Genomic DNA, 15,184 nt, shown 5'->3' on the forward strand with positions numbered 1-15,184 from the left:
CGAGCAGAGCCGAGAGAGCCCGAGACCTGTTCCCGCAAGCATCCCACATAAGTGGCCCACGTGAAGTCTGGCACGCCGTGGTTGGCCCTGGTTTAAGATCTTTCACATGAAAAATCCGGAGGTATTACTTTCCAGCACTCCATCGAAGTTCACAGTCACCGTGGTACAAAGGACGAAATGATCAACATAATAATACAAGAAAAAATCAACGGTCAGACAGAAAGATTAAAGTGTTCATTTTTTTCCACACGTTGTTAGAGAATGGGACGGTAGAGAAAGAGTAAATGTGGTTTTCAGAATCCTCTGCAAGTACTGTAAGAAATAATGTGGATGTAAGGGCTACGTACCGTCTGGCGCAGCGTCCAGAGCCTGGGCGCCTGGTAGAAGGGCCCGGTGGTGTTGCGGTCAGCAGCGGCGGCGACGCCCGGCACCAGTTGCGGGTGTCTCGGCGCCGCGTCGTTCCCAGGGGAGTCCTGCGGGGTGGCGCCGGCTGCGACCACACCTGCCGGGCACACCGGTCGTTAACACCCACTACTGGCACCCAAGATGAGTCACCAAACGTACTACCCAACTGATACGTTGATGAAATAGGTTTTTCAATGCTTATGCATGACCGGTATCACCGTCACAAATTCATTGAAGGACAATTCCATTCCCCTCCATAAAGCAGCATATTTCGGCTGTTAGCCACTGGCGACAGCAACCATCTATACTGGTCCCTTTAAAATACACTCTCAGTCACATTAATCTGTCCACCGCCTACTTTAGACGTCAACATGCAATGACCAATCCGCTCTACATAAAGATCAGAGAACAAGCGACATGGTACTGGGTCAAAAAGGGAAACAGGGATAAGATAATCGAACTAATGGGGATTCACGTGGGAAGCAAAATAGAAATCAAACTCAGGGGGAAGAGCTCTGGCAAGAACAGTGGGGCAATGAAGAAACCGGTCGCAGAACACACGAATTACTGCCCAATATCATGGTGCGACTGCAATTAAAATATTTCAAACCTTCAATAGGACTGCTGCACTTTCTTACGGGTCATGCACCCTGCACGGCATACGTATGCCGGTTAGGGTAACGGGCTACACCAGCGTGTGACTGTGGGGCCACACCAGGCACTCCTGAACATATGGTGTATGAGTGCCACCTCTTCGACGACGTACCGGCACAGCTACGTCATCAGTTACCCAACGATGACACGTACCACCTGCTCAGGCATGAGGACCACTTCTCAGTCTTGAACGATTTGGCAAACGAGATCTCACACAAAGTCATAAAAGAATTCCTCAGGAAAGACAATTAAGATTTCACATTGCTACTGACTTGACTCCGTGCACTTATCACGTTCTGCCGAGGCGTGGACTTGTCCAGCCGCTTCACGGCTGGAATCCGCCACGTCTGCGATTAGGGGTAGGGTGCGCCTTTCTTACCGATTCAGACACTCACCGAATCCGACATTAGGTTAAATATTGGGTTAGATGTAGGATAAGCTAGGAATACAACACTAGTATAGTACTGCAGCGATCAACAACTCCGGGCTAGCCCGGTGCCAGGGGCATGTTCACCGGGATAGGCTCGGTGAACACGGCCAACAACGCAGGTTTATACAACGCTGGCACACCTGTAACGCTGCAGGTAAAAGTAGAATATCATAAATAGAAATAGGTTAACAGAATCTAGACACAATAGTAGGGCCCATAGTGTGAGCAGAAGAGCTAACCATAGAATAAGCTGTAGTAGTAACATTTGAATTGTATCAATTAGGACCCACTAATTGTTTAAGGTGGTGGGTTGTTTATGTATCATATATATTGAAGACTAAATATTATTTAATTACCACTGACAGACGGCAGGTGGCAGCACTATCATAGGAGGGAACACAGAAAACAGCTCTGATCTTACAGCCGAATCACTTCACCCGCCGTCCTAGTTAGGCGCGATCCTAAGACCACCAAAGTGTCCTTCTGCTTAGCAGTCTTTTTTATTCTGCAATTTATTAATGCTCGTGAAATAATGAAATGATGGTACCCTATTGAGAGTTGCTTTAATCTGAAATGCTAATAAATAAGCTGTTTATTTTGTACAAGTTTTTAATAACAGAACATTGCCATTTTGGCGCGCAACTTCAGAACGCAGCAGCCAATAGCGGAGCACCACAATTTACCCGGTCTTTCTCACAAAACCCGTACCGAACAAACCATCTGTCACCTGTACCTCACACCACATTACGCCATCTTGCAAGAGCTGCCTTCTCAACCGTTCTAAATAGACCTTCTTGCATCCGATATGATAGATGCAAAGACAGAGATATTAAAAGGGATGCACGATAACGCTAAATGAGGGGCGTGAGCTTATTGAAAGAAAATTATAAATTCAAAAACTGAGTAATTCTGAGAAGGGAGACCAAAACAAAATACATTCTGACTCAATAAAGAAAACTGAAAACGAACATTTATACTGGTATAATGCACTTACAGAAAGCCCTCAGCAGTACTGCACAACGCATTTAATATCTAAATTTTAACTACTAATTAAAAATAATTTTAGTGATTATTATTGACTGCACTGAGTCTGGTTTGTAGAGCAAAGTGCGTCAACTTACCGCGTGTTACCTCTAAGACAGAGTGCAACATATGCCCACTGAATCTGATTTCATCAACGTAGTGTAACAGTATTTCGAAATAGCATAGACAGATACATACACAATGAAGTGAAAACCAACTTGGTAAATGCATGCGTAGTCAAATAAAAAATTTGTAAACAGGCAGAATGCGGCGCTGCGAGCGGCAAGGCCTATACAGGGTGGTCCATTGTTAACAAAGGTACATGTATCACATTGGAACAACCGAAATAAAATGTTCAAAAGTACCTACGTTCTGTATTTTAATTAAAAAAACCTACCTGTTACCAACTGTTCGTCTAAAATGGTGAGCCATATGTTTGTGACTATTACAGCGCCATCTGTCACAAAGCGAAGAAAGTGGTCCAACTAAAACATTCATATTTCTTTACGTACTACACGAATATGTAATAAGAAATGGGGCTTCCTATTTTTAAGAAAAGCGCAGTTGATATTCGTTTGACCTATTGCAGCGCCATCTAGCGGGCCAACGATAGCGCCATCTGGTTTCCCCCTTCAAGCTAGACAAGTTTCGTTCTTTTTAGTTTTTTCGTTTGATGCTTATTTCGCGAGATATTTGGCCCGGTCACGATCAATGGACCATCCTGTATAGAACAACAAGTGACTGGCGTAGTTGTTATATCGCTTACTGCTTCTACAATGATAGATTATCCACATTTAAGTTTGTTTGTATTTGGCGTTATAGTCGGCGCGCAAGCGATCGGACACAGTATCTCCGAAGTAGCTCTGAAGGGGAATTTTTCCGTACCACCATTTTACGAAGGTAAGGTGAATATAAGGAATCCGGTGAAACGTCAAATGTCCGAGCTCACTGCTGCCGGAAAGAGATTCTGCAAGAACGGGCCCAACGAAGACTTATGAGAATCGTTCTACTTGACAGAATTGCAACCCTTCCACAAATTGCTGCAGGTTTCAATGCTAGGCCATCAACAAGTGTCAGCATCAGAACCGTTCAACGAACATCATCGATATGGGCTTTTGGAGTCGAAGGCCCACTCGTGTACCCTTGATGATTGCATGGCACAAAGCATTACTCGTCGAAATCGACGTGTACAGGTATGGAGACAACCTGTTGAATCCATGGACCCTGTACGTCAGCGGAACATTGTTCGAGCTGGCGGAGGCTCTGTAATGGTGTGTGGCGTGTGCACCTGGAGCGATATGGGACCCTAAAATGTCTATATATCCCTCCGGCAGGTGACACGTACGTAAGCATCCTGTCTGATCACCTGCATCCATGCAAGTTCATTGTGCATTCCGACTAACTTTGGCAATTCCAGCAGGACAATGCGACACCCACACGTCCAGAACTGCTACAGAGTGGACCCGAATTATTCTTCTTAGTTTAAACACTTCCGCTGGGCACCAATCTCCCCAGAAATGAACATGAACGTTATCAAGCACATCTGGGATGCCTTGCACCGTCTTTTTCAGAAGAGATCTACGCCCCCTCATACTCTTAGGGATTTATGGACAGACCTGCAGGATTTATGGTGTCAGTTCTCTCTAGCAATAGTTCAGACATTAGTCGAGTCCTCGCCACGTCATCTTGCGTAATTTCTGCGTTCTGGCGGGTCTCTACAAGATATGAGGAAGGCGTACCAGTTTCCTTGGCTCTTCAGTATATATAAATTATTGAGAAACGTTGGACTACGAGACCCCATTTCACGAAAATGTCAATCAGCTCTTGGAACTGTCTAATTATTTGATAACCTTTTTCCCTAAAATCGTTCTGCATGTAGCCACCTTGCCGTTAGATAGTTGCATCATGCCTACCCAACAAATAAAATTCGTATCAGCTAAATCGTTTACAGTGAAATCAGTGACAATAAACCTGTAAGTCTCAGTAGAAGGTTTCATGTAAACACAAAATAAACAATAATAAAGTATTGTTTTGTTACAGTCCAATGTCCATTGATACTGTTAAATTCCAGTATACGATTAAGGATCGTGAGTAGGGCGTCCGTTGCGAAGCGCCAGTTTCTCGGTGGTTGTGAAATCATAAATGCATTGGTATTAAAATCGTACTCTATAACACAAGGCAGTATATTTCGCGGTAGTCGGCGCGAGAATTGTGGGCAGGTACTCGGCCGTGTTTTGCCGCATACATGCAGCTGCCTTTCCTCCGGCAACCAGGCGCCGCATACGCGTTGGACAGCCTCCTGCTCAGGCATGAGGTAAGGTGTGAGACGCACCTAGTGGGCATAGTGAATCGAGAGCACATTGGAGACGACAAGGAGCCGATTGATGACAAGGTGATTGAATCATGTCAGACACTGGCAGTAGCACATCTAGGAGCAGGCTATAGGGCAGCAGCTAGCGGAGACACAGCTAGAGGCTGGCTGACCCACATGACACCAGTGGCATAGTGTTGTTTCCAGTGTAGGCAGTAGTCAAAGACATTTACCGCTAGGTCTACGCAGAGGGTATTACTGGCAAATCTGCCCTTTATTGTAAAGATCAGGCAACATTTCTGGTCATGTGGAGGCCTAGGCGACCCACAACTTGGGCGTGGCATGAAATAATTTCAGTCACTTCTGGGAAGGGTCAGTGCTTTGCACCATGCCTGACAGCGGAATTTCGCAGCCAATATGCTGGACACCCAGGAAATGAGTTGTGGAGTCCATTGGGTTGTAGTTATTGGTTTTAGTTAAGAAAAATTACCCTTCATAGCAGCAATATGTTGTTATGTCGCATGTCAGTTTCCAGTGTTAATGTGTTGCATATGAAGCAATCGAAAAAACTGTGTAAGTTGGCAGTCTAGCGTCTAACATGTCAAGTACCCTTAGTGAGGAAACTTTGGACTTGTGACATTTGTGTCTCCTAGAAGAAGAGAACGTTTTTACCTCCATTAATAGCTCCACACATTTTTATATGTAGTTTTTTACATTCTGCGATTACACAATTCCGGAAAAAAATCTCAGTACCTAGAAGAAGTTGTAAGTTCACAAGCGTGTTCGTACATCTGGAAGATTGTGTCTTTTTAAATTTCGTGCCAGTTGCCTAAGATTGGCCCTAGTAGTGCCACCATGAGGATGGATATCGGGTTTGCTTTAAATACACGCTGTAACGCTGGTGAATGTCATTTTTTTTTTTTTTTTTAGATCGGATGTGTCGAGTTTATATTAACCAAGGATACCCGTAAGACGAAAAAGACGCTACTATTAATACCTCACTGAGTTTGAATGAGTTGTGTAACACAACTACGAGAAGCTGGATCTACCTTCTGCAATTCTGGAGAAAGATTTGGCAGGAACGTTGCCACTGTACATGATTACTAGCAGTGGTGGTCGTGAGAGTGTGTAGTCGCAAGAAAACCGGTCTCTGGACGGCCAACTTGCACTACCGAAACGGAAGACCACTGTGTTCAGCGTAGGCTCTGGCGCATCGTACTATAATTGCAGCAGCAATATGAGCAGCAGTTGGTCTCACAGTGACACAACGAACTGTTACGCTTCGGTTACTTTAAGAATAGCTCCGAGCGAGGCAGCGTGTAGCGTGCGTTGTGCTGACCCTTGCATCTTCGGTGGTGTCAAACGGGGGCTCATCTGGGCGCAGGGTGGAGGTCTGTTGTGTTTTCTCATGAAAGCTGGATATGTCTTGGTGTCAGTGCTGCCCGTATCTTGGTTATAAGGAAGCCAGTTGAGGACTGATATCCAATCTGTCTGCGTGCTAGACAAAGTGGAGCTACTATTGGGAGTAATGGTGTGGGACGCGATATTGCATGACAGCAGGACCACTCTCGTGGTTAGCCCGTGCAGCTTGACTTCAAAACTGTTGTACTGCCGTTCATGAACAGCAATCGAGGGGGTGTTTTACAACAGGATGACACTCGCTCACATATCACTGTTGCAACCCAGCACGCTCTACTGCAGGGCTTCCCAACGTGTGGTCCGCGGACCCCTTAGTGGTCCGCCGGCTCTTTCTAGGGGGTCCGCTGACACCTTTCACCAAGTCGTGTAAAATAATGAGTAAAAGTATTGATTAAAAATATGAAAAACAAATTCATCACTATTTTTTTCGTGTGAAAAACGTGTACTTTTACTTCAGGTCGTATTCCGAAGTAGCCTTTGCGGTTCTTGCTAGCTACCGGCTATGGACTGACAGCTGCCATTCAGTAAATACGCAAAGACGTAAAAATAACTGGACTTTCCGAGCTGTTTACATGGGCATGAAAATCAATTGTGGAACTGGGAAACGGCTTTATAAAAAGAAATTTCCAGAATCGATTTTGAAGTGTTTACCTGACAAACCAAAAGCGGAACTGGGACAACGGCTTACGAAATCCGGTTTTGGAAACGCATGTAAACTGGGTGAATGTATTCCCACACATTGCACAACAGATGTCACAATAGTCCTTTAAAGGCAATTCCTTGGCCTCTTTTTTTTCTTGATGTGTTTATATCCCGAATCATAGGTCTGATTCTTTTCTTCACAGCCGCGCAGAATGGCCGCACAGTCTAAGGCGCCATATCGTCGTGGATTGCGCAGCCGCTCCCGCCGGAGGTTCGAGTCCTCCCTCGGGCATGTGTGTGTGTGTGTGTGTGTGTGTGTGTGTGTGTGTGTGCGCGTGTGTGTGTGTGTGTGTGTGTGTGTGTTGTCCTTAGTGAAAGTTATACTTAGGTTAATAGTGTGTAAGAATAGGGACTGATGACCTCAGCAGTTAAGTCCCATTGACTTTACATACATTTGAACATTTTTCCACGCACATGACTGTTACGAAATATGCATGCTCCTTACACAACAGCATCCAAACAGTGGAAGTGAACAGGCCACAAGCGGCAGCTTGTCAACAGCGAACAGTTTGGACATGATGTTGATTGATCTTGTAGGAAGGCAGCTCCAACGTGTGAAATGTCAATTCCATGTAATTTTAATCAGGCTATAGTCTGATGAACAAAGGGAGTAAATCCACTAGTAAGTGTCTAGATACAGTGGGAATTCACATTGGATCGTTAGTTTCAAGTTGTTTTCATTCATCTCTAAACGAAAGACTATTAATACTTCTGGTGGAGGGGGGGTGACGGGGGGCGGGGGGGGTCATTGGGAACATGGCACTTGCGTTAAGAAGCTTTCAGTTCCCATGGGTTTCGCTCTGAGATTTAATGTTACTGTGCTCTTGACTGACTAGGGGTCCGCCATGGATTTTCGACTGAAGAAGGGGTCCGCAAGCTGAAAAGGTTGGGAAGCCCTGCTCTACAGGGTGTCGACGTGATACCTTGCCTCTCTCGATCGCCAGATGTAGAGCATATGTGGGACATCATCGGATGGCGATTCAAGCGGTATCGTAACCCGCATTAACTATCCCTGTATTGATCGACCAAATGCAACAGGCGTGGTACACCCCACAAACTGACGCCTGCACTTGTACAACACAATGGATGCCCACTTGAATGGTTGCGTTCAACATTTTGGCGGTTACACTGCTTTTTAACATACCAGCATCTCACATTTGCAATGGTTTACCTCGCGCTTACATTAACCTGTGATCTTGCAATGTTATTCAATTAAATATGTTGTCTTGACAAAAGTATTGCCGAAATTTCGTTGCTCTACATTGATTAATGTTTTTGGTATTGCGTGATTGTTTCCGTCAGTTTAGGGAACGATTGTTACCGAAGCTGTGCAGCACTGTGCGGCGGTCTTGCAGTTTACCTCTGGTGGGCGGGATGAGGTCGGGGTTGGGGTCCTCGACGTCGGGGCCGGCCTTGATGGCGCCCTGGGCGGCGTCGAGCGCCTGGCGGGCGGCGGCGGCGGCGGCCGCGTCCTGCTGCCGCTGCTTGCTGGAGCGCACGCGCTGCGAGCCCACGATGCCCGCCACGGCCAGCAGCAGCACCGTCGCCACGCTCAGCAGCACGCTCAGGATCGGCGTCAGCTCGAACGGCACCGGCACGCCTGCGGGGAAACCAGCAGCAAAGCCGTCACTCTCTGTCCTTGAACGGTGGAACAACCACAGCGTGTACCACTGTAGTGGCACGTACAGTGTGTCAACTGTAAGACGGACGAGTTGTGAGGGGAGTGCGGGCAGAGGAGGAAGAAAGCATTGGCTGGCGAGGGGAGAGGAGCCGTAGGGAGGGGGACAAGGCACGCCTACCAGTTGCAGTGCTGGCACTACAAATTGCGCGTCATGCATACACGAAACCAGACGAAAGGCTTGGAAGCAAAACTCGCTTTAAATGTTGTTCGTAAACGAAACTGAAATCGTCATGTACATTGTGTGTGTGTGTGTGTGTGTGTGTGTGTGTGTGTGTGTGTGTTTGTCTACTGTGCGCTTACAAACCATTCATCCGATTGCAATGAAACTTTGGTGAGTTGTTCTCCGAATGCCCGAAAAGAGTAATAGACAACGTTTCAACAGTTAGGTTACTGTTGCATGCGTAGCGCTGTTGATTGGGTAAAGGCTTGTCATGCAGCGGACCCTGGTTTGATTACCACTGCTCGCAATTTTTTATTTCATTCCCCGCAATGTTAAACTATTGGTTATGAAATTTAAATGTACTTAAACAGGTCATATAGTATAACGTAACTGTCAGTCTCTGTATATACAAATGAATGTATGTAGCCGGCCGCGGTGGTCTCGCAGTTAAGGCGCTCAGTCCGGAACCGCGCGACTGCTACGGTCGCAGGTTCGAATCCTGCCTCGGGCATGGATGTGTGTGATGTCCTTAGGTTAGTTAGGTTTAAGTAGTTCTAAGTTCTAGGGGACTGATGATCACAGAAGTTAAGTCCCATAGTGCTCAGAGCCATTTGAACCATTTTTTTGAATGTATGTATGCCTGCCCTCTGTGCGTTTTGAATTTGGGAATGTACTGTAATATGAATGTATTTCGAAATAATACAGTAACCAGTGGTGTTTCCATACAAAGCAATACGGTAGCAAGAAAAAATGAAATATAAGGTAATTCGGACGAAATAGGGGGTTCCTTCAAAGTGATCGCGAACAAAATATCTGAAATGGAAACTCACCTTTTCTTGCTAGGCGTTTGTGGTGATACGCCAGGATCATTCTTGGAAAACTGTTTGAATCTTCCAATACTACGCATGCTTTGTCCTGTGTATGTAGCAGCTCTCAGTGAAGATTTGTAAATAGGGTGAAGCAATTTTTTCTGCTCCCTTTCCCTTTCGCAGCATTCAATCACACATAATATAATTTTGCGAGCATCGCTACGTAATACTGCTTTCCTTCTAACCGTAGGCCTACCAGTAGGGGTTGTTGGCGACTCTCGAGATGGGCCAGCAACTACCTTTTCACTCATTTTGATAATGTTTAGCACAACTGCACAATAAAAACACGCAGAACAGTACAGCGCAAAACAATAACGAAGCAGACGACAATGGCTACCTTGTACAACACAGTCAGCTACGTAATGTTGGGAGCAGTCGAAACTGCGTGCGTAACGAAGCCTCCCGGTGTTTACCGACTTCTACCGATTGAGTACTAGGGAGAGGTCTGCCATCTAAAAGTTTACACACTGTACTGACATTACTTTGTACCGTCATACACAACATCTGGTGCACCGGCCGACCTCTGACACCAACGACTATGTACACCATGTTTTTGTAAATCCATCGTTACGACTGATGGTCTGCGGGACGTCGACCGTTAACTTACGATTTTTCACCTTTTTTCACTTTTGGTATTACTGACAACTTATTATATGATCTACATATATTATATGTTGTATCAGTGTATACTATTATTTGCATTTACACGGATTAGATAGCAGTTTTCGTTTGATACTTGTTCTATGACAGTAAATGGTACATGGATCCATTCACACGCGAATGTTGTTCACCTCGAACAGTATCTTGGGGGGTTCCTTCATTTACCGGCTGGTTACAATTAAAGTTTCCCTATTCAACACATTATAATACGAAAGATAATTACCGTACGAGGACCAAAATTGTTAGCATTACTGTCAAGAACATGGGAGAAGAGAAATAATGCAGAATCAATTCAACTGAAACACTTTTAACGTGCTGCCATGGCACATCATTCCATTACACACCAGTACCATTAATGCCACAAAAGAGGCGCAATATGGCACCCATGACTGTCCAGAAGAGTCTGAACGGGCACGTTTACAGTCTGCAGACCAGAACGCGATGCCCATAGGTATGCTGGCTGCCTCGCTTGATACGCTGCCCTTCGGATCAGCACATGTCTGAATGTTCCCCTGGTAAACCCTGTCCTTCAGGTAGCCCCACAACAAGAAATCACAGGGTTTGAGATCAGGTGATCGTGCCGGCCAAGCATTTGGAAACGACCGATTGATAATTCGATAGTTTCCAAATGTGTTTCGGAGAAGCACGTGATCTTCACGATCGATATGTCGTGGGGTCCCATATTGCATGAAAACTGTTCAGTTCAATGTCTCTCTCTCCTGGACTGCGGGTGTGACATTCTGCCAAATCATACCCCAGCAACGCTGGCCATTCACACTGCACCTCTTTGGTCCTTGAGTGCCAACCTGGTCAAAAATAGATGGACTAATTATGAACGTAGCCTTAAAGCCACACCTTACGGTGACACGTTCGTCATACACAGGTTCTTCCTGCACAGTGACGGGAGGTGAAGATCCCCACACTCGGCAGTTCTGTGTGTTCGTCTTCTGTGGTGTAAGCTGTTGTACGATATGGGTCTCTTATGGAACGAGTTCGAGAACTGTTAGAAGCGCCTTCCGTAGAGTGGACCACGGCGTGTTCAACTGTCATGACACGGCACGCGCACTGCCTGATAATCGGGAATTGGCGCAGTGCTGTCTGCCATAGCAACAGCGATTTCATCAACACCCGTGGTGCAACCGGTCGTCGGCCTCTTCACAGGGCGACAACCAGTTTTCGAGCTGATTCGAACTTCTTCATCATGCTCCGCAAAGCAGGTGGAGAAAGAGAACCCTTCCACAATCCTTTCAGCCGGCGATATTCTCGAAGTGCGTTTGTATCATTATCGTTGTTTTGATGATAGAGCTTCACCAATTATGCCCTGCTCCTTTTGTCAGGCTGATGTTGACACGTCAACAAGTGCACTGCTACTGGTCAAGTGTGTGAGTCTATGAATCACGATGCCTGATCCCCACCCTGGTGGCCATGGTAGGAACTGGAAGGTGGCACTGTGACGCATACAAATCGTGCAGCCCATATTTCTAACATTAATGCTACCGTGTTTAGTATTCGTACGGTAATTAATTTCCGTGCTATAACGTATTCAATAGGGGAAGTTTAATTATAACCACCCGGTATTCTGTAGATGTTATGGGATACGTGACTTTCTACATTTGGTCTTTTCAAACATTTGGGACACTCATTTTATTCATATGACATAAGTCTGTCCACTACAGTTTGCCCCTCAGCATAACTTTGCCGTGCCATATAGGTATACTGTAGTGTCATTTTGATAGCTTTACGTACACTGATCAGCCAGAACGTTATGACGACCTAACAAATAGCCGGTGTGCCCACCTTTGGCATGGGTAACAGTGGCATTGTGTCATGGGAGGCAACGACGCCTCGGAATGTAGTTGAGGGAATTCGCCCCACATCTGCACACACACAATTCTGACGATACGTTCAGTCAAACCCTAGATGTGTTCGGTCAAGTTCAGATATGGTGAGCTGAGTGGCCAGCACACCAATTACAATTCGCCACTGTGTTCTTCGAACCGCTTGCCATGTGACCTGCCACATAATCTTGTTCAAAGGAGCCCATGCTGTCGGGAAACATGATCGTCATGAAGGGGTGTGCGTGGTCTGCAACCAGTACAAAAAAATTCCTTGGCAGACATGGTGACTTGTTCGAGCTCCATTGGACCCATGGATGCGAACGTGAATCTTTAACACAGCACAATGGAGCCGACACCAGCTTGTCTCCGTCCCATTGCACGTGTCAACGAGCTGTAGACCACGGATTCACGCGCTTTCAAACTTATGGTGAAGATGGCATCGAGATTTATCAAACCATGCAACGCTCTGCCATGCGCCAACGTCTAGTGCCAATGGTCATGTTCCCATTTTGGTGTTAGCTGCCGATATCGTGGCGTTAACACTGGCACATGTGTAGGTCGCCGGCTGCGAAGGGAACATCGTTAGAAGTGTTCGGTACACTGTGTGTTCAGACAATCTTGTACGTTGCACAGCACCACAGTTCTCCGCCTCTCTTGTTTCACGAGGCTGCCCAGCCTACAACGTCCGATATCTGTAATGAGGTGTGGCCGCCCAACCACACGGAGAATACAAGTGGTTACACCATGCTTTCATCACGTGTTGAAGACACCCATCACAGCACTCCTCGAACCCCCGAAAAGTCGTGGAATTTCAGAAATGCTCGTGCGAAGCCTCGCGGTAATCACAATCTGTCTTTGGCCAAATTCAGATAGGTCGCACACCTTTCCAATTCTACACAGAGACAGCTCGCTCACTAATATACATGCTGGATGTGTGCGTGTGACTAGCAGCCGTTCCTCGCCTGGTGACGTTGCTATTGCCTGGAAGGGTTTATATCGATGGTTAGTTGCTGGTCGTAATGTCCCGGCTGATCAGCAGCGTCATTCGCACACTGCTGTCCCGAGTGAAAGTGAAGAAGAACCGCAGCATGTGCAGAGTGGAAGTAATACTCCAGCCAGTACAGAAACTGGATGAAGGGTAAATCGAACAAAAACGGAAATAATGAGAAGTAGCAGAAATGCGAGCTGAACTTAACATTAGAATGGTGATTATGAAGTAGACGAACCTAAGGAATTCTGCTAGCTAGGCAGAAGAATAACCCACGGTGGATGCAGCTAGGAGGACATAAAAAGCAGCCTAGTATCAAAAATGGCATTCTTTGCCAAGAGACTGTGCTAGCATCATGCATGTTTATTTCTGAGAATCTGGGATTCATAATTGTGTTGTAGTGAAGCATGGACTGTGGGATAACCTGAACAGAAAAGAATCGAAGCATCCGAAATGTGCTGATAGAGAAGAAATTTGAAAATTTGATGCACTGGTAAGGTAAGAAATGAGGAGATCCTCCTCAAAATCGGCGAGGGAAGGAATGTATGGAAAGCACTGACAAGAAGAATGAACAAGATGATAGAAATCTATTAAGTGAGCAGGGATTAACGTCTATAGTACTAGAGGCAGATGCTGAGAGTAAAACTCTAGATGAAGACAGAGATTGGAATACATCCAATAAACAATAAATTGAGGACATAGATGTATGTACTTGGAGATGAACTGGTTATCACAGGAGACATATTCGTGACGGGCCGTGTCAAACAAGTCAGGAGACTGATAACTGAAAATGAAATTAAATCAAATAAATGTGAAGGAGAGCTTTCAACTGTCACGGCAGACCGTCTCGAAAACGGCTAGAAAACAGGTTTAAGATTGGCAGCGTCCTCAAGACTTTTAGGAAACTATTTCCGCGATTATTTAAACGTTACAGTGAATTTGTCTAATTCTAGGTTGCCTTAAAGCCAGTGAGCTCAGGCAAATCGACGTTTTATTGATCAGAGGTTGCTTCTTCCCAAAAATCATTTCCTTTTTAAAAGTGTCCCAACCAAAGCAGAGGTAAGCTTTTTCTCACCATGCAACGCTCTAATGTACGTAGTGTGCTATAAAGTAGGCGGGGTCAGGGATTTTCTCTGCCTCGTGATGGCTGGGTGTTGTGTGCTGTCCTTAGGTTAGTTAGGTTTAAGTAGTTCTAAGTTCTAGGGGACTGCTGACCATAGATGTTAAGTCCCATAGTGCTCAGAGCCATTTGAACCATTTTTTTTTTTTTTTTGCTATAAAGTACACTTAAAAAGCGGGTTTGCAATTATTCCAGATGTTCTAATTTTCGTTCCACCTTTCGATTTACCTTCGGAAATTCCGCAACTGTGGGTCTCTAATTTAAAATTTGTTCAAAGTATGTCCCCTGTTGTAGGAAACTTTCTTCTCAGTAATATATAACGTCTTCGTACTTTTCATTCAATTCTATGAAAAACTGAGCAGACTGACGATGTAATAATGCGACCAATTTACGAAAATTAACTGTTCGTACCACTAATTTCATCACGTGCTCCATCCCTGCTAATTTAGAACCAAATGCTTCTTGATGTATAAAATAATGAATACCGTACAAATCGTCTGTCGATTGTTATAATTTTTGCTCTTTCATCATCAACTGAAGCTTTTATTTTTTCTGCTTGTTGACGTAATGGCGTTCGCAGCAAATTTGTGGTAGCTGTCAATTGTGTGACTGCGTAACAGACACTGAAAACTCTCATCCTTCTCTTCTACGATTCACATTCAGTTTCAAAGTTTGCGACGATAGACTGCTCACTGCCTCTTTTTGTGCAAACAACCGCTGGACTTACGAATTTTCTTTATAGCGCGATTAAACAGCGAAGAGCAAACGTCGCTGAAATATAATTCTGTGAAACGGAAGTAAGACGTTCCGACTGCAAAATGCCATACAAATAGCCGGAGGAAACAATGTCTCATCGCACTGATAAATGAAGTGCAGCTCTTAACGACTAATTCAGAGAAGGACCTAAGAAAGCTAATAACTTGT

The 15,184-nt window shown here is 45.3% G+C and overlaps 1 protein-coding gene across 1 annotated transcript in view; it reads right to left on the reverse strand.

Annotated features, from left to right (window-relative positions):
- Positions 1 to 15,184, reverse strand: part of LOC126481984 (nephrin-like) — a 460,432-nt gene that overhangs the window by 111,699 nt on the left and 333,549 nt on the right. The window contains exons 9-11 of the mRNA XM_050105949.1: positions 8,411 to 8,544; positions 8,305 to 8,368; positions 348 to 502 (exon numbers count right to left, since the gene is read on the reverse strand). Coding sequence (XP_049961906.1) covers positions 348 to 502; positions 8,305 to 8,368; positions 8,411 to 8,544 — 353 coding nt within the window. The remainder of the gene's footprint in view (positions 1 to 347; positions 503 to 8,304; positions 8,369 to 8,410; positions 8,545 to 15,184) is intronic.

This window comes from Schistocerca serialis, chromosome 5, assembly GCF_023864345.2.
Source record: "Schistocerca serialis cubense isolate TAMUIC-IGC-003099 chromosome 5, iqSchSeri2.2, whole genome shotgun sequence".
Taxonomy (NCBI): Eukaryota; Metazoa; Arthropoda; class Insecta; order Orthoptera; family Acrididae; genus Schistocerca; species Schistocerca serialis.